We start from the raw sequence: 24,072 nt of genomic DNA, 5'->3' as shown, positions 1-24,072 counted from the left end.
TGAAAAAGTATTTTCAGGCCACTGAAATGGTGCACAGGGACTGTTGAATTCTATTGTGCCAGTGTGTGAGATTGAATCATTTTATACAGTCTTACATGATCCCAAAATGTCTTTGGGTCAACCCGGGTCAGCTCATTATGAACTCAATAGAAAACCGAGTGTTACTTTCTCAGATCATAGGCCAGGTCAGTGGCCATTAGAGGAATGCAGTGCAGTTAATGGAGCTGTCATGTCTGGGACACAGATAATCAGACCCATCGAGAATGTTTAATTATGCTTAATGATAGAGATTTTATACTTTGTCAGCAGTACACATAAATGGGACTTTGATTCATACCTTATGAAGAAATATTTGAATAAACACCTTTAGTTAATTAACTTGAGCAATAATGCTTTTTGTATGACTTAAAGTTGATTGAGTCAGATATTCTTGGTAACTGAGAACGGCATGATTCACTGGGTAATTTCAGAGGAGGGATGAGGATCATTTCTGAGTCAAGCGATGTGGCATGAGCCATTTGTCAGACATATCCGCATAATTAAAGCATTCTCCATTCATGTCACGTAGACTTTACATAATGTACTTTAAATAGATAGAAGCAAATGTTTTGTCCCAAATATGATACTTTTATAACATTTATTTTAAATATAACTAGAAATTCAAAACTGTAGTCCAGCATTGATCTTTGGAGTTGAAACCTTTGATAGTTGTTACAGTGTAACTGCATCTGTACATTCAAATAATTTGTTGTCAACATTCTGATTTTTGTATTGAGATTTGTTTACATCGTCCTGTAACTTGGACAGCTTTCGGTGTACATTTCATTCAGCCTGACACAGTGATTTTTTGTCAATATGTTTGGTTTATTACATGTTCTTGTAAATAATTCCTAAAGCACCAAAAATTTATACGGCAGCTACTGAAAATGAAAGAGTTCAACAGCATGGCATACACACACACACCCTTACAGGCCATATTCTCTCTGAATCACAGGAAACTAACAGACTCTTTGCTTTCTACATTGATTTATCCACCCAATGGACACAGGGAGCTGGATTTACTGTATACATGAGGACAGAAGTCACAAACATGAGACATTTTAAATCTGACGTTCAAATTCAAAACAGAAGTGGCTGAATGTAATACAACTATTTTACACCAGTCTTTAAAAAGGTTGTGTTCTTCCATACTTCAAATTGATCACCAAATACAGTAATGATTAAATGACAGTTATGACTGTATGAGAGATATCCTGGATGGATCCATGGAAAATTGAAAATTGTTGCTTTTATAGAAAATACTGTTACTCAAAGGTTGTTGTTACTGTAGAAAGATGTACATCACAAATCCATTGAAAGTTGACTGTGCTTTATATAAATCTAAACTAAAATACAGACAACTTTTGCAATTAATTTCACATTGCACACATTTAAAAGTGTGAAATACTGAAACGGTTGTAGTAAAACGCTGTTTGAAATACAAATAAAACCCTCATAACTTCGTTAAAAAAAGTTTGCAATAATTGTAGCTGTGGTTACTGGACAATGAAGATCTGTATTTCAAAAAACATCACAGTTCTCAGTTTCACACAGACCGATCTTCAAACACTAATCAACATTAAGTAACATAGTATTTCATTCACTTCCATTGGCTCATAGGATGAAAAATTATCATTAAAAAAAAGATAATTTAACAATTATCTTGCCCACATTATTTTTTTCCATGGGACACAACATGTGTTACTTAGCAGAATGACCAGGCTGTTCTTTTCTATACAATGAAAGTGAATTTTGACTTCAATTCAGACAAAACAACCTGACATAAGGAACAGACCAGAAATTATGTTATTCACTGAAACTTTCCTTCTCTCAGTTAATAAAAAAATGAAGAACTGTTAGTAAGGATTTGTCAGACCAAATCGTAAAAAGTTGAGTACATATGACCAAGACAAAGATTTTTTGTTGTGTGTGATGTGCCAAATAATTGTATGTTAACTATAATATAACTTGGATTGACAAATATGACTGAAACCTAAACACACATATGATATAAGAGATTGCCAATGATGGCATTATATTTTTTTGTTCTTTGTTCTGTTTGTTATGTACTTATCTTTTTGCACCTTTGCACCTTTAAAAAAACTTTCTTTCTCATCTCAAATCTTATCCATTCTTTCACAATCAGAGCTGGTGATTCCACAACACACAATTTCTTTATTTACTGACAGCTAGAGGTGAGGCACATAACAGCACGCACGATTTTATGTGAATAACGGCTTAAGTTTTGGTTTGGACAACATGGAAGTTGTAAGAGACAGCCTGACAGCCAGTCACCATCTACTTTTCATTATCTGGAAAAACAGCCTGGACATTCTGTGAGCTAACTTATGTTCCACAGAAACAATAACATGTTACGAGCACCATGATGATGACTACATCACCAATTTATCCTTTTGGGAGTAAACTATTCCTTTAATGATGTTGTTGCAATACATTATTTTTGGGTACTGAAATTACTAAATCAGGGTTCTACAAACTCAGTCCTGGAGGGCCACTGTCCTGCAGAGTTTAGCTCCAACCCCAATTAAACACACCTGAACCATCTAATCAGTGTCTTACTTGGGCCTAGTAAAACACTGGCTGAATCCGAAATCGCCCCCTAAACTATTCTCTACGTTAGTCCACTAATACAGTTCACTTGAAGGAGTGAATGAAAATGAGTGAGTGAATTCGGACAGCCATTGTTTGTAGGCATAGTCTGTACACTCGTTATTGCCGTGCAATTTGGGATTGAATGAGTGCCCTCAAAAACATCCTCTATGGTTTCGGACACCACTACAAATGGCTCTTCCCTCAAATATTGCCCTATTTGAGGGTATAGGGGGCGATTTCGGATTCAGCCACTGATTAGCTGGTTCAGGTGTGTTTATTTGGGGTTGGAACTAAACTCTGCAGGACCGACCCCTGGACTAAATAATTACAGTATTTATTTCAACAATACCCTTTTCTATGCTAATGAAAATAAAACAGCTGGTTTGGTGGAGCCACATTAAGGCACTCAAAATTTCTGTGACCTACAAAAATCCCTTGATCACACCACTAAATGTTTACCAGAAATGCCAGTACCTGGTACTTCAAAAACTACCAGAAAGCACCCGTAGAGATGGGTCAGGAAGTGGAAATCTATCAAATCGTTACCAAGCGGCTCTGCTGGTGCTCAAAAACCCTAAAAAAAACAGAAGTCTCCAACACTTTAGTTGTCTTACTTAATCAAAATTCAAAACGAGCTAATTGATTATTACAATGGAAAAGAGTTTAATCTGCTACAAAATAACACATTCAAATTTTGAATAAATAGCCATTTGTTTTTGGACCGTCCTCATCCCATCATTGCACCAAAAATATTAACCTTCCATCCAACAAATCATTCATTTTGTTTTTCTTTATAACCGTTTGCCTTCAACATGTTAATACAGAGAATGAAAACTGTAAAGGAAAATAATAAAAATAATTAAAAAAAAGTCATGGGGTGAAACAAAGCCACGAACCTCTGCATAACAAACTACTTTAACATCTCAACAACAAAAATTTGGCGTTTCACATGTTCAGTGATAATAAATTAATTAAAACTGTAGCAAAATATCAAATGAGCCCCTGGTCCTTGCGACATATTTGTCCCTCTTTGAATTCAGTGTCTGTATTGGAAGGAAAACGTGTGTTTGAAAAACGTAAGCTTAAAGTGAATCCACTGAACTTCCTCTAAGACTGTGGTAGGTGCTGTTTGATGATCTCTCTGGACTGGGGTGGTATTCTGTCTGGGAAGCGCACCTGGAACTCCACTATCAAATCCCCGCGCTGGGATGGATTTTTTGGGAAAGGTAGGCCTTCTCCACGCAGTCTCTTGATTGTGCCTGGTTTGATGATATCGTTGCAGGGCAATGTGATCGCTCGGTTGTCAATGGTGGGAATGTTCACTGTGCAGCCACACAAAGCCTATCAAAAAGAAAAAAAGAAAAAGTGAAGTCAGTGCGGACAAGAGACGCTGATGGTATTTCAACACTTAAGCACAAACTCTACATGGCGACATAGAGACCTAGTGTAAGATGCCTCTATGATGTTACAGGCACAGAGAGCACATGTACAGTATGGACATAGTTCACATATAGTAGTTTATATAAGTAGAGTGCACTGTAAATAATAAAATAAATTGCTGTAAAACCCGGCAGCTGTGGTTGCCAGAACCTTACCATAAAAAATATGCTAGCAACATTTTAAGTTTTACAGATTTAACTTATATATATATATATATATATATATATTAGTGGTGGGCATAGATTAATGTTTTTAATCTAGATTAATCTCACTGTAATCTTGGAATTCATCTAGATTAAAATGGCTCATTTGAATTCTGCCGAAGGCATTCAGAATATGTGTGCTCTTAAGTGATCGTTTGTCTTTTTGTAGTTTGAATAATAAATAACTTCAGTCCCTTTAAGACCTGACGCACGCATGGATCCCAAACATTGTTCCTATGAGTTGGTTACGACTGTGTTTACGTTAAAACTCACCAAGACGGGCATTTAGACATTTTTGAGTGTATTTGACCATTAATAAGCTGGAAAAAGGAGCTCATTTTTGCACTTGTATGTCAGAGGCGGCTTTATTACGGTATGTGTGTGTGCGCATCAGACGCGAGCGCCAAATCTGCGGGAATTAGTAGAATTAACGTTATGTGCAACCCTGCGCGAAATTCAGACCGGTCATACCAATACTAACACGCTGTCATGAGGGAAAATCCAGCAGAACACCCGTTCGCCATGTTCAGAGGGTTAACTGGACTGAATGAGAGGAGGCGGGTGCATGTCACTGTCGGTCGGAGAGGAGAGCGCAGCTGATATCGATACTGTAGAAAATGAGTATCGTATCGTTTCAGATATTTCAGTATCGATATATATCGAAATATGGATATTTTTGACAACACTAGTAGGCAAACACACATGTTAGAAGACTCGTTCTCACGCCTCTACAGTGCAATTCGGCTAGGTATACATCCGCGCTAAAATATCAAGGTGAAAGTCATCATAGCTTGCGTAGTATAGACTCAGCTCCCAACCCAACTTTGATAATAGATTAACGGCAATATTTTTTTTATCGCCCGATAAGAGTCTCACGTTAAAGCTACACTGTGTGATATTTTCCCCCATCTAGTGGTGAAAAGGTGTATGACCATCCAGTGAATTTTAGTTTCTGTTCCTCTCAATTCCGATTTCGTTTTAACTCCTACGGTGGCCGATTTAGTCCAAGATTAATATGGCTTCCAGTTCGAGCTCGTCCACATTCGACACGGTGCCATCGAGTGTTAAAACGCGAAAGGCGAAGCTTGAATTTACGGGTATGTCCCTCTTTGGCTAATGTACTTTCAAGATGGAGGGACAACATGGGGACCGGCATTCGAACCCCTTACCCGTATGTATTTTCAGTGGCATATTATAAACTTACGAGAATACTTTATTACTTGAAAGAAGTAAATATACATAATGAGCACATATATTTTGAAAGAACTAAGTGTTTTTAGCTAAGAATAAACTAAAAGTTACACAGTGTAGCTTTAACGCAGCACGTTAACGCCGATAACGGCCCACCACTAATATATATATATATAAACGTTGTCAACAATTATCTACAAAATAGCTTCATTCACATTTGATTAAAAACTTTGGCCGCACTTTATATTAGGTGGCCTTAACTACTATGTACTTACATCAAAAAATAAGTACAATGTTCTTACTGTGTTCAAATTGTATTGCAAAACACCTTTGCTGATATTGAGGTGGGATACGGGTATGGTTAGGGACCGGTGTGGTGGTATATGTAAGTTTAAGGGTAGGGTTAGGTGTAAGGGAATGTAAAAAAAAATGTAACTACAGAAACTGATTACAGATGTAATTACATGCAGGTATGTTTTTAAATGTAAGTACAATGTAAAAACATGAATGTACACAATAAGTGCATTGTATCAAATGATTAATTAAAATGTTAGTACATAGTAGTTAAGGCCGCCTAATATGAAGTGGGTCCAAAACTTTTTGCAGGAGCTGTAAAGTTTCAGACTTGGATTGTGTCAAAGTGGGCAAGCATGTGGGGAAGTCCAAGTGTGTGTATGTGAGTGTTATGCTGCAGATGGAGTAGCTGGGTGCACAGAAATCTAATTCTGGCCACTGCTCTCATTTCACACAGCTAATGAAGCAAATGAAAAATCAGCTGAGGACATTAATTGCGAGTCCAAAATCAGAAGTTGCTATGGATAAAAAAAGAGACTGAATCAGGATTCCATAGGTTTGCACAAACAAACTAAAATTAGATTATTTGCACAGATGGAACACTTTCAAATTGTTGAAGTGGAATAATTTTCAAAACAAAACTTTTAAAAAAGTACAATTTACTTTTTCATGTACTAGTTTTTGTAAAATCTACTTAACTACGTTGTGTAAAATGATCAAAGAGAATAAGTCAATTTAACCAAGCCAGTTAAAGTTTGTTGCGTAATTTCCACTTAATCCGTTTATTTTGGCAATATTCTGTTTCAGATACATTTTACTCACTGTCTGTCTATAAATGTTACTCAACAATATAACACTGAATCAAGCCATGCTTTTAAATTGTATGATTTACTTAGAAACATCTAAGTAAATAACACAGTAGATATTGCGTAGATGATCTACACAATATAAATAATGTACCCACCCGAATATAGACCTCAATACTTGATATACACAAACACAATAACGGTAACATTCGATGGATCATTTTTGAGTAATGTGTCATTTTAAATAGAAAATGAACTCCAGATGTCACAAAACAACAAGTTACTAAACCTAACAACAAAAACAACAATAAAACAGTGTAAATACAGCTGGAAAACAACGAAAAAGTAACCTTATTCATTATTTATGGGAACACCAGTATCAAAAATTCTTGGACTTTATATTAGCAATAGGTGGCCTTAACTACTATGTACTAACATTTAAATGAATCATTTGATACAATGCACTTATTGTGTACATACATGTTTTGACATTGTACTTACATTAAAAAAATTACCTGCATGTAATTACAACTGTAATTAATTTCTGTTGTTACATTTGTAATTAGACTGTTGACACTTACCTTACACCTAACCCTACCCTTAAACTTACCACCATACCACCACACCTGACCCTAACTTTACCCATATCCCACATCAATATCAGCAAAGTGTTTTTGCAAAACAATATGAACACAATAAGTACATAGTACTTATTTTTTTATGTAAGAACATAGTAGTTAAGCCCACCCTAATTTAAAGTGGGACTGAATAATTTTTTATCAGTGTACGCAAACCCTAATATCACTGTCCTCATTCCTTTGGATAAAAGCATCTGTTGAATCAATAAATGTAAAAAAAAGAAAAGAAAGGTAAATCAAATGGAAACTGAGGAAAACCTTAGATACAGATTATTTTGTGACATGATTTATATGTTGAGAATATTTTTGCGTTGCTGCAATACTTGAGTGTATTGCATTCATGGTGTTAGTGAGATGCTAGTGGACGGCATACTCTGAGCTTTCTGAAAGTTATTGCCTGAAATAATTAAAGAATTCATGACTTCACTGGTTCATATAATCCTGCCGTGTCATAATGTGAACAGATTTGCCACGCTTTCCATTATGGAGGGGCTGAAGCTTTAAGGTTCCCACTGGACCGTCTGATAAAAGCATAGATATACAGATTTATGTAAAAAATAATAAGACATACAAATTACAAATATAATTGACAGGATTAGATGACAGATTTAGTTCATTTTTATCTTCTAACAGAGCTGATTCCTCACTGTTGAATAATCAGGACATTAAAAACGAAAAGGATAAATTCAAGACTTTAAAGCTTAAATGTATGCAGTGAAGAACCTGCGGTTATTGCATGTGAGCTTATGTTGGAAGAGCTTTTCATGAACTTTCTGTGAATACCAAGCACAAACAATTCCAGACAGCTCTGCTTAGCAGCTGTCTCAAGGGACGAGAAAATGTGTTCGCAATGACATCAGCTCCTTCCTACAGACAGCAGTGGTGTGGGATGGGGGGATGGGAGACGGGGGGATTCATGGAAAGAAGGGAGTAGCTGATACTCTCACAAAACAGTTGACCATGACAAGGTGCCAGGCATCTCCTCAACTCTGGCTAATGATGATGTTTCCCAAACAGTGTTGTTAAAGGAGATCCTTTTATGGTCTACTACAGCTATAGGTGCGAAACTGAGGTTTGTCAATGATCTGGACATTTGCACCAAGACAAAGTTTGCAGAACATTACCACAAGGGAAATATATAGGCTACATTTACATTTACAAACCCACTAAGCAAGCAGATCATTTCATAAGTATGTCAATGATGACGCTGACAAGTAGTCAAATGCAACTATTCACAACTTGCTCAAAATTCAATTGCAGGTCCTGACAATTTAGTTATCACTCTCTTTTTAAAAGCCTAAATGTTTATGAACAGAACTGTATTTAGCACTCCAAATGACTGACAACTGTATTCTACTGCTGTGTAAACATAGACGTACAGGTTCAGCATAAAAGTTTTCAGTAGCACATTATTTTACAGTCCTGTTCCCCATGTACATACTATGTACTTATTATAATAACTGGGTAATAACTAATTACTTACCCTGAACCTATACCCCTAAATCTAACCTTAACCCATGTAGTTACTAGGGCTGCACAATATATCGAAATGATCGAAATATCGCAAATGTACATATCGCAATATGCATATAGCAAGGGTATGCAATATCTGAATGATTTTAATAGGCTACTTCAACATTGTGAAAAGTGTACGTTTTAGGTTGACGCATATAGCAGAGAATAGATTGGGCACATGACTGTTACTTATTGGACTTGCTTGACGTTAAAATGAGCTATTAAACGCAATAACTTGGAAAAACAACTCCTTGCAGTCTCATGCTGTCTGACACACACAGCATATATGTGCGCACAAGCCGTTCTTTTTTTTCGTGTCGTGTTACACACTCGAACTGTCAAATACACACACAGTTGTGTCAAAATGGCTGTCTTGATGAGTATTCATGTAAACAGTCGGTTATGCTTTAAGTGAAAGATATCAGTTGGGGAAAGAAATAGATTTTACACACTTAAAGCAATATCGTATCGCATATCTAATATTGCATTATTTAACAAGGATATCGCATATCGCATTTTCCTTCAATATCGCACAGCCCTAGTAGTTACCTTCAGGGCTTGACATTACTACCCACCAGATGCGGGTGGATTTCAGCAGTGGCATGTAACGCAGTCACTACCAGCCACTTTGGCGGATTGAATTTTATATAATATACATTTTTCAATTATTGTCTTTTAAAAAGGTATCTGAAATAATAAAGTGCAATATGTTGTGAAAAAATTTTTTTTGTGATATCGATACTGAAATATATGAAACGCTTCCAATACTCATTTTCCACAGAATAGATACAGGATACCAGCTGCACTTTCTCGCTCTCTCATCTCATATCAATGTCAAAACATTGTCGCCATCTTTATTTTTTATATCAACTTTCACAGAATGGAAATGTTTTACTAAACATTCAGAGCATCAGTTAATGAATGGCTGAAGAAGCAGAAAGCTCTGAAGCCAGAAGATAGAAAGGCAGATAAAGACAAAAACGAGCGTAAATATTGATATGGCATACACTAGGTGAAACGATTTGATGACAGAGACAATACTTAGTGATGCCCAAATTGCTTCTGTTTTTGTTGGACGGGTAAAAGGGAATTAATTATCGCATTGAACACTCTTTAAAACTCACTAGTATCAGAGTAATGTACTTAAAACTCAGAGACGATTGTGCTGATCCATGCGGGGGCAACAGTCTAAGCAGAGATGTCCAGACTTCCCTCTCCCTAGCCACATCCTCCAGCTCTTCCGGGGGGACCCCGAGGCGTTCCCAGGCCAGCCGGGAGACATAATCCCTCCAGCGTGTCCTAGGTCTTCCCCGGGGTCTCCTCCCGGTGGGACGTGCCTAGAACACCTCCCTGGGAAGGCGTCCAGGAGGCATCCGAAATAGATGCCCGAGCCACCTCAGCTGGCTCCTCTCGATGTGGAGGAGCAACGGCTCTACTCTGAGCTCCTCCCGAGTGACTGAGCTGAGTGACCCAGCCACCCTACGGAGAAAGCTCATTTCAGCCGCCTGTATCCGGGATCTTGTCCTTTCGGTCATGACCCACAGCTCATGACGATAGGTGAGAGTAGGAACGTAGATCGACCGGTAAATCAAGAGCTTTGCCTTACAGCTCAGCTCCTTCTTCACCACGACAGACCGGTACATCGACTGCATTACTGCAGAAGCTGCATCGATCCGTCTGTCAATCTCCCATCCTTCCCTCACTCGTGAACAAGACCCCAAGATACTTGCACTCCTCCACTTGAGGCAGGAACTCTCCACCAACCGGAAGTAGGCAAGCCACCCTTTTCCGACTGAGAACCATGGCCTCGGACTTGGAGGTGCTGATTCTCATCCCAGCCGCTTCACACTCAGCCGCAAACCGTCCTAGTGCACGCTGAAGGTCCAGCTTTGAGGAAGCCAACATGACAACATCATCCGCAAAAAGCAGCGATGAAATCGCATGGTCCCCGCATGGACACTCTCCGGCCCTTGGCTGCGCCTAGAAATTCTGTCCATAAAAATTATGAACAGAACCGGTGACAAAGGGCAGCCCTGCCGGAGTCCAACATGCACCGGGAACAAGTCTGACTTACTGCCGGCAATGCGGACCAAACTCCTGCTCTGGTCGTACAGGTACCGAAAAGCCCTAAGCAGGGACGAAGGGACGAAGGCGAGGCCCCAGACGATCCGATCTCTGGACACAGAAACTAGCTTTACGGACGTGGAATGTCACTTTATAATGTGTGTTGGCAAATCACCTTTCTGAATGTGCTAATGTGACTAAAATTACCATTGTCTCTTACTGTATTCAAAGAGACAAGAGCTTGTTATTAACCCGAAAATGCTCACAGCCTGAACAATTCAGAAGCGCACTTTTATTACTTCTTAAAAATAAAACTAATGACATAGCTCTGAACTGTGAATACAGAGACAATGGTAACTTTAGCCACCGTATAAAGTAGCATCCTAACCAGCACATTCACAAAGGCGATTTGCGTACATTCACAAAATATAACGTGCGTTACTTGCATGTTCTGAAAAAGAAGTTGGTCAAACAGTTGGTATTTATCCGTCTTTGCGAATTCTACTCACTGTGTGAGGTTCGCCACACTCCTCTTTTTGTTGTCCAAACTAGCTGTAAAGGCTGCACCCTATTCTGATAAGGGGACGGGGAGCAGCAGCTCATTTGCATTTAAAGAGACACACGAAAACAACGTATTGTTGCTGCCACCCAAATAGGGGTTCTCAAATATCCTATAATAAATAATCTGTGGTGTATTTTGAGCTGTAATATCACAGACACATTCTGGGGACACCTGAGACTTCATCTTGTGAAAAGGGCATTATAGGACCCCTTTACATATTAACTTAATGATACAAGATCACATTCTGAGCTGTCTTAAATAATCCAGCTTCATCATACAGATATCATCATGTGGCCTTGTGTTTCCTCGGCATCGCTGCTAACAGGGCTCTTTAGTACTGCTGATGAGTAATTACTAGGTGAATTGGGTATGGAAATTACCAGAAGACAAGGACCCTATAGCTGTCTTACTCTTGTACAAACCCACAGTCATTACCAGCAGGCAATTAATGAAGCGCAGAGCTCAAATTAAAACAGTTCCTTGGGGTTCCGCTAAGAGCATCTCTAAATGAAAAGTCATATTGAAATGAAGACAATAGCTGGGTTTCCATCCAAATGTGAAGCAAATCTTTTCAAAGTTCACAAAAAAAACCACAAAAAAAAACATGCGAATTAGGTGCATTTCCATCAAGTTGTTTGAGTGGATGGCGGTGGTATTGGTAACCTAACAGTAAATTAAACTCCCTCAGTTTAACCTTAACGTGGCTTAAGAAAGTGGTATTAAAAGACCAAACTCTGTAAACACCAAACTAAATAAAGCATCTGTACAGAAAATCAGATGAGTCCACAATATGAACGCAACACGTTTAATTACACATTAAGCGTTTTCCTCCCATAGAAAACCAAGAAAACGCTTATAATGAGGCTTAATGGACCAACAACAGTTATAAAAAAAAAGACGAAAAACGTTATACATTATTAATAAAACACAGGCAGGTTTAGTGATTTGCGAAAACAAAATCTGTACTCACACTTAGATTGTCATAAACACAGAGGGAGAACTATTCCAACAAGCGTCATATCTGGGCTCATCGGCTTTTCTGCACATGGTATGCTTTATTAGTATTTTGGTTATTATTTGTTTTAGAATGTTCCCATCAGGGAAAACAGACGATCTGTCACGTTGGTTTAATGTTTGCTACATCAGAATTTATTCGGCAAATACATTTCCATGTCCCATTATTCGCATTAACTCTTTTTCGTCAAAAACCACCTCAAGCAAGCGCAAAAACTCGTTTCTGATGCAATTCTTCAAAGTTCGCATATAAACAGGGTGATGGAAATATAGCTAATGTGCCTAGTCTAGAGCCATGCTAAATCTGCCCTATGAATGCTTCTACAATAAAGAGGCAGATGAAAATTTGTGTGGCAAGTTGCCATCAGTATGAATGAGATGGTACCAGATGGCAAAACAGTTTGTGATGTTCACTGGCACTTATCAAGTTTCATTCTGGACATCTAATGAGCAAGACCTTTAAAAGTAAATCACTGCTCTGAAAAACATCTCAGAAACTATTAGTAGCAAAGACTTTATATACAGAAAGACGGTACACTCGTATTACTATGAATGGAAGAAAGTGCAATGTGCAATACGACGGAATAAGAGCCAATCGCTGATTGGTAAAGTCGTGTCACTGCGTACGAATTAGCGGCTCAAGCCTGAAAAACGCAGGTTTTTTTGTCATGATTCGAGTGTTTAGAAACAACATTTATGAAACATTATAGTTGTCAGATTTCATTGGTGATTTCAAATATGAAATTTAATCGTAAGCTTGCCGAACACTTTTGGAGAATTTAATGTTTCCCCATTCAAAGAGCCAGCTATTTCAGTCATGCTGCACTTGCATGACTGAAATAGCTGGCCCAGTGGAGTCTCAAAGATGGCCGCTGTGTGAAATGACATGCCTTAAAGGGGCTTTGTTAGTATTTATTTAAGACACCGTAGATTAAGGTTACCAGACTTCCCCGTTTCCCGGGGACAGTCCTGGTTTTTGGTGTTCTGCCCCCGACTGGAGCTGTCTCCGGAAATGTCCTCATTTTACAGCTCGTTCAAAACAAACTGCAAATTTGAAGTTAAGAAAAGTTGTCATGTCTGTATACAGTATAAACAACTTGTGATATTAAATACTATAAACTATTTTTTCAATAGTTTTATTCATCATATATTTGTAGTTTTATTTTTACGATGTGTTTTTGTAAAGTCATAATTTTGTTATAATATTGTTTTGAACTGCTTGCTATTTACAATGGTTACCATTAACTGTTTTCATTGTGTGAATTATTATTGTTTTATTGTTTTGTGGGTGTGGTGAATTGTATTAAAACCAGCAAAAATCCTAATAATCAAACTAAATCATAATAATTATTAATGTTAACAATAATAGGTTTTTTTTAATTAATAGATAATAACAATGATATTTGGCCACTCAAATAGAAAATGTCCCCGGTTTCCATTTCAGAAATCGGTTCACCTTATCGTAGATGTTTTCAGATATTAAAATCTGTGGTTGACATATTGCAAAAGCCAAAATGCTGTTTAAGGCAAAAGAGCCTACGCTGTAGAACTGGAAATCTAACTGACACATTATTGTTTGAAACAGCTGACAGCTGAGTGCCTTGGCTGAGCTGCCATGGTAAAAGTTGTCAAAAGTAAAGTTAACAGAAAGACAAGGAAATATCTTTTCTATTAATGACAGCAGTGCTCTGAAACACATCACGGTCACTCAAGACTGACATTAAGGCTATTTCTGCTAATGTCACTATAGAGTATTAACTGACAGTGGTTTTCTAGGTCACTAGACAAACAGAAATATATGCAGTTACTGTGGTTATTATCCTCAGTGGGTCAGCCCATGGAAATCCCATTACATCTAGGCACCATCAAAATAATATTTAAATGATTGCTTTGATTAAAAAAGCATCATGTTCCAGCATTTAATGACTGTGGGCAGAATTTTCTGAGGTTCTTATTCAATCCCCACAGGCTAGCGCTGCAGCAGTGAAATTCTTGAGCTGTAAACTCCTGAACTTTCATGATGAAAACACAACTGCAACAGAAATACAATTCATAAAAATCTAACTTTTCAATTACAGTTACGATTGTTTTTCACCTACTTGTTTATTGTGAACAAACTATATTATCAGCAATACTTTTTTGGTTCCAGACGTGAACATTAAATGTTCTATGCAACCCGAAAAACCACGCTTTGCTCAATCACATGAAAATTTTATATGTGCAGTTCAACTCATCAAGGCGAGTTCAACTCGCTTTTTCAAAGCGAGGACTCTGCTTTGGCGTATGACACTGCACCATGACATTCCTGTGCTCTCACACTGAAGTGGGAGAGAGAGTAAATCAGCAATGACGTTGAGCCATGGAGGGACTCTACAGACACCAAGCATGATTTGTTCTATTGAGTCCTATAGCTATGGTAGATCAACACTGGGCATGCTCAGGTACATTTACCCATAATTATACACATTATAATGTTAGACAATAATATTAATATGTTTCATAATGAAATTGTAGGTCAAAGATAATAGGGCTGCACGATATTGGGAAAAACAGATGCGATATTTATTTTTTTCTGCTTTTTTATATTACAATATGAAAATAATTTCAACAGATGACTTGAATATCTCTATTTGAAAAGAATTAATCATTATAGAATAATTTGAGTGATTCTAGGAAAGTGCATCTGAATAGAAAATAAACAAATAATAAACAAATTACAAGCATATCAATACAATTGAACAAAGAAACAAATTAAACAAAGAGTGCTTTATGTTTTTCAGATAAGTCAAACTGTATTCAGGTACAGAAACATGATATAGACGGCAGCAGGTATATTAGGCTGCTTTCACTTTAAGACTAAATAGCCTAATGATACGCATCTGTTTTCTTTCTCAACTGTTTATGTTTTCTTAAGACAAATGTGTTTACGAGGGTACTCGCCGAGATGGGCACTTTGATATCATTTTGCATGTATGTGTCCGCCATGTATGTGTCCGTTTAATCACAAAAAGACGAGAAAGAGAACTGTGAATTCTGTGTTCGCGTGCTGTCTGGGCCGGCGGCTATGTGTGCATGCACAGAAAACAGCGCCAAGTTAGAAAAAAGTTCCAAATTGAGTTCTTTTTTGCATCTTCTTGTGCTTGAATGCTTTAAACTTGTTTACATTTTTAAACTGACGGAACTTAAAAACACATGAAAATAATAAACTTTCACTCTATGATGGTTAAAGTTTTGCAATTAATCCGCGACTCGCATGCGTTCCGAACCGTGGGGCCTAGTCCATACGAATCAACGAAACAACTATGATTTCTACTTATGTTACATAGCACATCCTGTGATGTGACTATTGTGGATATGCGCACATCGATGCTGAACCAATATATTGTGCATCTCTAGTCAAAGATATTGCAGGATAATAAAACTACCAATTGTTTGCATGGGGAGAATAATGCAGCCAAATTTAGCAGCAGTGCAGATTAACAAGGTCAGACTCAGCACTTATTTTGGAGTGGGGTTGATACCAAATGAAGCCCATTAATTTACCCTTTAAGTCCATGTAAATGAGGGCACAAAGGCCAAAGGGTGGTCCAGTGTTGAGACTGCCGTAAACCTGGCTAATCTAAGTCTGGGTCTGTCTATTCTTGGGCTACAGAAGCCAACTGATAAAACAACCCAGTCTGCTTTGATGGCCAGTCAGGGAATGTCAAGGAATAGTGGAGAAAAAAAAACACAGGTGCAAAAAACAAACTGTCAATTAGGGATGAACAATATTGAACAATATTCTGGACAGTAACCAATATATCAGTAGCTATGTTTCCATCCACCTATTTTATGCACATTTGGGATATCACATAAAAAACGCTGGATGGATACGTCAAGATGCACATAAATTCTAAAAAGCTAGTGCTTTAAATTGGGGCGGATACATTTTTTGATCCGATAATAAGACAAGTTGTCCTCGCTGCACAACAAAAACCTCACGTGACTTTGCCTCAACAGTGGATGTGATTGGATAACTGGTCTAACCAGCAGACTAATTTCATCACACTGCATCCCAAATGTTGGTTTGATCATTCTAAAATGCCTGTGCCAAAGTCATCAGAATGATATGGTATAATGATCTCCCAGAAGTGTCTGTTATTACCAATATTTTGCACCAACGATATCTTGTGATAATTTTGCTCTCTTGAACACATGGAATTGAGATGCTGATTTATTCGCAAATGTTTTATGGGATATTCCAATTTTGAGCATAAGTTCATAACTTTGAATGGAAAAGAGGAAAACCAACACTACACATTTTTTTTTAAAATTCCTATGCAAACACACCTGATTCAACTCATCAGCTCGTTAGAAAGACCTGAAATGAATGGGCCAAATAAGGAAGATATCCAAAATATGTACTGTTGGTTTTCCTCCAGGAACAGGGTTGGGAAACACTGCAATATATTTTGAGGGGAAACAATGGTTTGAAAACTGATTGTGTAAAAACATAGAAGATTTAAGAGCACATACCTCCTTAAGACCGATCTTGGCTGTGTAAATGATATTGGAGCCATCCCTTTTGAAGAGTGGGTGCCCCTTGTCCTTGAGTACAAATGCAATATCAGCAGGAATGTTCTCAGGTGTCTCATCACCCTCTTTGGGGAAGGTAATCTTGGTCCCTTCCTTCCAGCCTCTCTTGATGACAATGTTAAGGATCTTGTCCTCTGTCCTCATTGTCCTTCCATCTGGGTTCAGTCGTCGGCGAGTGATTCGCATCCGCTTGGTACATCCGTGGAAGATCTCCTCTAGAGACACTTTAAGGTCATGTACCACCGGAGGGTCCTGCATTTTCCTTCGGCCACCATGAAGGTGCTCATTACGATGTCTTCGACCACCACCATGATGAAAACCGTTGATACCATTGAATCCAAAGTGGCTGAAGGAACTGAAAGGATCATCATCTCCATCCATGTCAATGTCCATGTCATGGTCACCATGTTCTGCAAAGCCATTAGTGGTTCCTCGCTGGCGTCCAGAGCCAAAGAATATATCGAAGGGGTTGGAGCCTCCAAAGAAAGAAGCAAAGGTGGCATGTGGATCCCCATGGAAGGTGTAGTGATATGTAGTCCCTTGTCCACTAGATGAGCCTGTGCCACCTGTTTTCAAACCTGAATGGAAATACACAGGGGGAACAATGTATCAGGGTTTTCTGCATTTACTTCCAGTTATTTTAAGTTCTGCCCAATTCCACAGTTTCTTCTGTGACCATTGCAAAGTTAGCAAACACTTTAGCTTTCAGTGAAATTTCTGAATCGTTAAAAATTCTTTGAAATCGTTTTTTTGTCATCTCTTAAAGGGTTAGTTCACCCAAAAATGAAAATTCTGTCATTAATTACTCACCCTCATGTCGTTGGACACCCGTAAGACCTCCGTTCATATTCGGAACACAAATGAAGATATTTTAGTTGAAAGCTGATGCTGAGAAAGGCTTCACACAGGCCTCCATTGGCATTCAGTACATTGACACTTCCAAGATCCATAAAAGGCACTTAAAACGTCGTTACAAAGTCTATCTCACCACAGTGGCTCTACAATAATCATACAATGCGACGACAATAGTTTTTGTGCGCAAAAAAAAATCAAAATAACACCTTTATCCAACTTGTTCTCGACTTCCGTGTGCGCCTCCACGACGCATGCGCGAGAATATGACGCAGATCCGGCGTTCGGACATATGACCCAGAAGCGATTTGTTTACGAGCAGAGGAAGACGCGCGTGTCTAAGCTGTTGGATTCTACATTGATCGTGCTTTAGGTCTCGGCGTAGTGCTCAAAATGGAGCTTAAGTGTGTATTTCATCGATTCCCGAACACCGGCGCTACGTCATATTCTCGCGCATGCGTCGTGGAGGCGCACACGGAAGTCGAGAACAAGTTGGATAAAGGTGTTATTTTGATTTTTTTTTGCGCACAAAAACTATTGTCGTCGCATTGTATGATTATTGTAGAGCCACTGTGGTGAGATAGACTTTGTAACGACGTTTTAAGTGCCTTTCATGGATCTTGGAAGTGTCAATGTACTGAATGCCAATGGAGGCCTGTGTGAAGCCTTTCTCAGCCATCAGCTTTCAACTAAAATATCTTCATTTGTGTTCCGAATATGAACGGAGGTCTTACGGGTGTCCAACGACATGAGGGTGAGTAATTAATGACAGAATTTTCATTTTTGGGTGAACTAACCCTTTAAGTATAAAAAGGACTGAGGGAGCCATACTGAGGGCATCACTAATTGAGTGTCTACCATAGCTGGATTTAGGACTCCACTGGCCTTGAAGACACTGATAAAACCTAAGCCACTTTCTATAAAAGTGTTAACTGATGTGTTAACAGGATGACATAACTATTATGGCCTACTGCATACTATGTTTTAATAATTTGAGATTGTAGATTCCTCAATCTTAAAAGAAGCACCTCTTTTCCAATACCAAAATATTTGCCAACGCCAAGATGATTCTTTGACTCATTCCTTTGACATTACTAAAAGGACAGCCCCCCCCCCCCCTCCCCCAGAAAAAAAATTATTGAATTAAATGAATTATTATGATGACAGTCCTACACAGACACACTATAATTGGCAACTGAGATGTTAATTCTAAAGTCCTGTTGGACAATTATCAAGTACTAGCCCTACATCATGACGTAAAACGGAATAGAATTTCATTTAGTCTGCAACTGTTCACTCATCACCATTTTGAGATTTTGAGGTGTAAAGCTCAACAGAAGACCTGCCAAGTCTTTCTTTCTTTCTCTCTTTTCTCCACCTCTTCTCAGTTTGGTTACAAAAGAACAGATTCAAATAGATGGGCAAAGCACAGAAACACTCTCTTAAATTAACAGTCTTCTTCATTTCTAGTTGGCCTCACTTGGTGGTCTGGTTCTAAAAAAATATGCTGAAAAGAACATGTAGCAAAAAAATCCTGGGCAACTAATGATCCTGTATGAGTGGAAGACCCTAGCATGGTGAATATGTGTTTTGAAGTTTACTGCAAAACAGTCCTCAGCACAAAATTAGAAGTTCAGAAAGAGCAGGTCAGTTAGGATCAAACAATCATTTGTTTTGTGTTTTTCAGTTCTGTTAAAAAACCATTAACATCCATGTGTTATGGTGGGAGATTGATGGCCTGTAACAAATGCACTCCTTCTAACTACCAGGACACAAGCTGACTCATCTTGCAACTTCACATCTTCAACTCTATACTTAATGCAGACATCTTATAAAACATGTTCCCACTTCATTCTTTGCAACTTCAATGAACACCTCAGGCCAAAACAGCTAATGAGGGGATGGTTGTGGGTCATTTGGGAATAACAGATTCATATATCTTAAAATACGGATTTAAAAACGCCAGTGTGTAAACAGAGGCAAATAAGCTTTCTGTTGCTGCCACAGCCTTTTGAGGGAACCCACTGGCTCTTTTTACAAGCAATATGGAACCACGCCACAGTGCACAGAAATAATGTATGCAAAGATTCTAAAAACATAAAGGGAGTCCTTGTAAAATTCAGGAGGAACTTCAGTGAAGGAGGAATTGGCAAAGGCGTACTCAGTGTAAAGATGCTTAGTTTGGCATCTAGCCTGGAGTTGGCATAAGTGGGAACACTTCAAATCCTTCTTTGTTTCCTCAGACATTTTTCTTATTTTGGAATAGTGCCATGATTATAGTCCTGCATTAGTCAGAGAACTTTTCTGCAGTGTGAATAGGTTATTTTGATAGTTGGGAAAAAGCAGAGGTGGTAGAGTTGCACTGACAGTGTATAAAGAACAGTGGTCTAGCCAGATGAGCCATGACATGATCCTTTTAAGGGTTGTCCTATCTGGTATAAACACAGAACCGTGACTGGGTCCATGAAGTCTTCTTGTAGCCTCTGCATTGTTTTCTTAGAAAAGATATGATACATTTTAGACTGTTTATGCAACACTGAAAACAAACAGACGGTGGGGAAATTTTCACACCGGTAATTTTGCGACAACACCAGTATTACCGATTACACCGGAGAGGGGGAGCACTGTTTTTTACTTTCGCAATGACGCATACTCTGTGCATATGCTGATAATTTGCGGGCATCTGGGAGTCGCTATCAATATGCTGGGTATTGAAATCAATTTCTAATGGATGCTTCATGCGCACTCAGTGAATAGGGAGTGGGATCCTTTACAAGATAAGATATTAGTCAACTAAATGCTTTTAATTTCTATTAAAAAAAAAGACAGTGGAGGCGGTGTAAGGACATTAACACCAACTACTGCAGCAAGCCTAACAGACTGCTGGGTTATGATAATAATATAATAATAGTAATTTGTTTTGCGTACTTCAACTATTTATGGTAGGGGGAAAATCTCTTCAACCACCACCAATGTGCAGCATCCACCTGGATGATGCGACGGCAGCCATATTGCGCCAAAACGCCCACCACACACCAGCTTATTGGTGGAGAGGAGACAGAGTGATAAGGCCAAGCATATGGGGATGATTAGGAGGCCATGATGATGGACTGAGGTCAATGGCAAATTTGGCCAGGATGCCGGGGTTACACCCCTACTCTTTTTCAAAGGATATCCTGGGATTTTTTTTTTTTTACAACAGAGAGTCAGGACCTCGGTTTAACGTCTCATTCGAAGGAGGGACGGTGGTTTTTGACAGTATAGTGTCCCCATCACTATATCTGGGCGTTAGGACCCACACAGACCACAGGGTGAGCACCCCCTGCTGGCCTCACTAACACCTCGAAATAATAATTAATAGGCTTTTCACAATTGAAATAGTGGGTCATTCTAAACCCTGCAAAACTGAATCCTAAGTTATCTTGTTTCACGATTCACAATACTTTACCTGGGGTTGACAATTAATAGGTATTCATAATCCAATGTTTCACACTATAAATTCCTAAACCTTGGGTTAATGTGCTTATTTGCATATTTGCATGTCAGTGATTGGATGAACTTTGTTTACATAAAGGCTTGTCTAGCTCTTGCACATCATCATACATTGTTGTACTATCCCATTTTTCTTTGCTGCTTGGGCTTTTTCAGACTTTAAATGTAAGAATAAAACAGTTTTTCACCGCAGCTGATGTTTTCCTTGACCATTTGACATTTCCCCCCTCAGACGCTGAAACTGACTGTGAATATGCGCGAATATTGGGTGTCTGTTGCTACTGTACAAGTTTGGCACCGTAATGCAGAGTGCAAAAGTGGTTCTAATCCTGCTCCAAAGCAGGGTTTCATAGGTAAAAAGTAAATTACAAGTGTGAAACATTCCTCTACCTCTGGTTTAAAGTGCGATTTAGAACAATGATAATCCGGGGTTAAGCACATCGAAAAACTTGTGTCCAAAATCAAAAATCAACTGGATATCAAATTGTGAAAAAGATAACTAAATTATTGCTTCCCCGAAAACTGATTATGCCCCAAGAATGAGTCATAGAATCTGCTAAGGTACTGAGATGTTTGGCTGTAGTTCATCAAATATACTCACCATCTTCGCCATACTGGTCATAGATCACTCTCTTCTTTGGGTCACTCAGAACCTCATAAGCCTCTGCTATCTCCTTAAACTTCTCTTCAGCATTAGGATCCTTGTTTTTGTCTGGATGAAACTTTAGGGCCATCTTCCTGTAGGCTTTTTTGATTTCATCCTCATTAGAGCCAGAAGGTATGCCAAGGATCTTATAGTAATCCTTCCCCATGGCTTTAATTTACAGATAAGAGTCCTTCCAGAACCACCCCAAGGTCTCTACAACACAAAGGTGAAAACGAACAAGGTTACCAATGAAGAAATAAAACTGCATTCAGGTTAAGATTTATCTTGGTGTCAACATAAAAATAAATAATGTATCTTTTTTTCTTTGTTGTTGTTTTTTTCCCCTAAAGGAAACAGAAATATACAAATTCCTTGTGTTTTAAACGTAAAGTATTTGATATTGATTCGTTTTTAATGAACTGTTGTGTAATAGCAAACGCACAGTCTGGCATTTTTCAGTCGTGCTGATATGAAGAACAGCAGCACTTCTGCTCGTTTGATATTACTTGTGCCCCTTAGACTAGACTAGAGCTTCTGCTGCAGTCAGTCAGTGTCCACACGATATTAATTAAAAAAAGCAGAATACATAAAATATCATAGAGCAATATTATACAATCATATATGTCATGTAGTGGCCAAGAAAGGTTTTAGTGTTACACAGAATGCAGTAGCCTACACAGACGGACATATTTTAATATGTATAGCGCAAATAAGAGCAGCTCTTGATCATTTGAGCGTGTCGTTTGGGCGGCACTGCATAAAGAAACACAAACAAAGACTTTATCTTCAGCATATTATACAGAGCAGTTTCGATTTACACACATAAACACGCATGCGTTTAAAAAGTGTCATGTTGCATTTTGGCTATTTGCTTGTCTGATCTTTTTTCCGTTTGACAGGAAAAAACGGTTCTGTCTAAAATACACAAAGCCTTATATAGGCTAACGTTACCTACTGTATTCGACAGATCACGAAAAAATTAATTAAAGCTCACCAGATAGCTACAATATCTGCAGAATAATGTTGCCGGTTTGCCGCATCCGACAGGAACCTCATCGCTAAATCAAAACCTCTGAGGTCTCCCGGTATCCCTCTCCGGTATTTAATGATGTCACGGTGACCGCCAATGAAAAAATAACGGACGACTGGTGACTGAGTGATATCTCACTGACGTCAGTTTGAGCTCTTTATGTATTTTTCGCATAAAAATAGATGTTGGATTACCCGCGTCTGCACCAGCACACACTACAGCTATAACGGCTCAGCAGAGTGTGCACACACACACCAGAGTGCGATTAGACAACATCCTTAAATTAGATGAAATTAACACTGGCTGTGTCTCAAACCCTTCTGAGCTTTCTAAACAGCAGGCAGCGAGGTTTTGAAACGCACGCACTTTCATAAAAGTAAAGACTACCATAACAATTCAAAAGCCTTGTGCTGATAACTGTCCTGAACTGTATTTACAGTTATTGTATCAACATTAATCATCACTATTAATTAGAAACCGACATGCTATTTTATAATAATTCTCCATGAGCCACCGAAGTTGTCAAATTCTCTCCGGCAAGACTTTAAAAAAAGCTTTTTAAAAACAAAATAGCCTTCGAAATCTCACAATAAACTATTACAGGAAATTATAAAGACTTTCAATCACATTCTTGATATATTTCACTTGTAACTTACTTGTAAAGGCATGCAGAATTAAAAAACAGAGCTTACCGTGTGACAATATCCTTTAGCTGTCTGCCGGTTAGAGCTGCATGACATTCTACTCCATTCATTTAACCACGCCCCAAATTTACATACGCCCCGCCCCGCACACCTCGCAAATGAATCACTTCAAGCAAGTCCATCTCCAGAATCACATTTCCCTTAATGAAGTGCATTGTAGATTTCTGACAGTGTGCTTACAATAAAGGGAAATTGCAAAAATAATACATTTATAAATGTGATAAATAAAATTGAAATATTACCAAATTTTACTAATGTGAATCTAAATCCTTTTTTTTTTTTCTATTTATGTTTAAATGTACAGTCATATGTCTGGAGTGTATGATTTAAAGAGTAGCATTTTGTATTTGACAAATGAGAACTTGAGGATGCCTTATCCACAGTGTTTTCTACC

At 38.3% G+C, this 24,072-nt stretch overlaps 1 protein-coding gene across 3 annotated transcripts; it reads right to left on the bottom strand.

The window, feature by feature from the left end:
* Nucleotides 1-849: 849 nt before the first annotated feature.
* Nucleotides 850-23,692, bottom strand: dnajb5 (DnaJ heat shock protein family (Hsp40) member B5). Of its 3 annotated transcripts, none has more exons than XR_013816424.1 (5): nucleotides 23,667-23,692; nucleotides 21,900-22,157; nucleotides 16,895-17,532; nucleotides 2,913-3,993; nucleotides 850-2,640 (listed from the first exon to the last, which is right to left on the bottom strand). XR_013816424.1 is itself a non-coding variant. In XM_079816054.1 (4 exons), the coding sequence occupies exons 2-4, from the start codon at nucleotides 22,108-22,110 to the stop codon at nucleotides 3,760-3,762; spliced, it is 1,083 nt and encodes a 360-aa protein (XP_079672180.1). In that variant the 5' UTR covers nucleotides 22,111-22,157; nucleotides 23,667-23,692; the 3' UTR covers nucleotides 850-3,759. The 3 variants fall into 3 exon arrangements, 1 of the variants encoding a protein (XP_079672180.1); XR_013816425.1 differs by having other exon boundaries at nucleotides 850-2,559; nucleotides 2,963-3,993; XM_079816054.1 differs by having other exon boundaries at nucleotides 850-3,993.
* Between the last annotated feature and the right edge of the window lie 380 nt (nucleotides 23,693-24,072).

The sequence above is a fragment of the Gobio gobio genome (genome assembly GCF_949357685.1).
Source record: "Gobio gobio genome assembly, chromosome: 4".
NCBI classification, from domain to species: domain Eukaryota; kingdom Metazoa; phylum Chordata; class Actinopteri; order Cypriniformes; family Gobionidae; genus Gobio; species Gobio gobio.
Note: the sequence above shows the minus strand (reverse complement) of the source record. Positions and strands in the feature narration are given on the sequence as shown.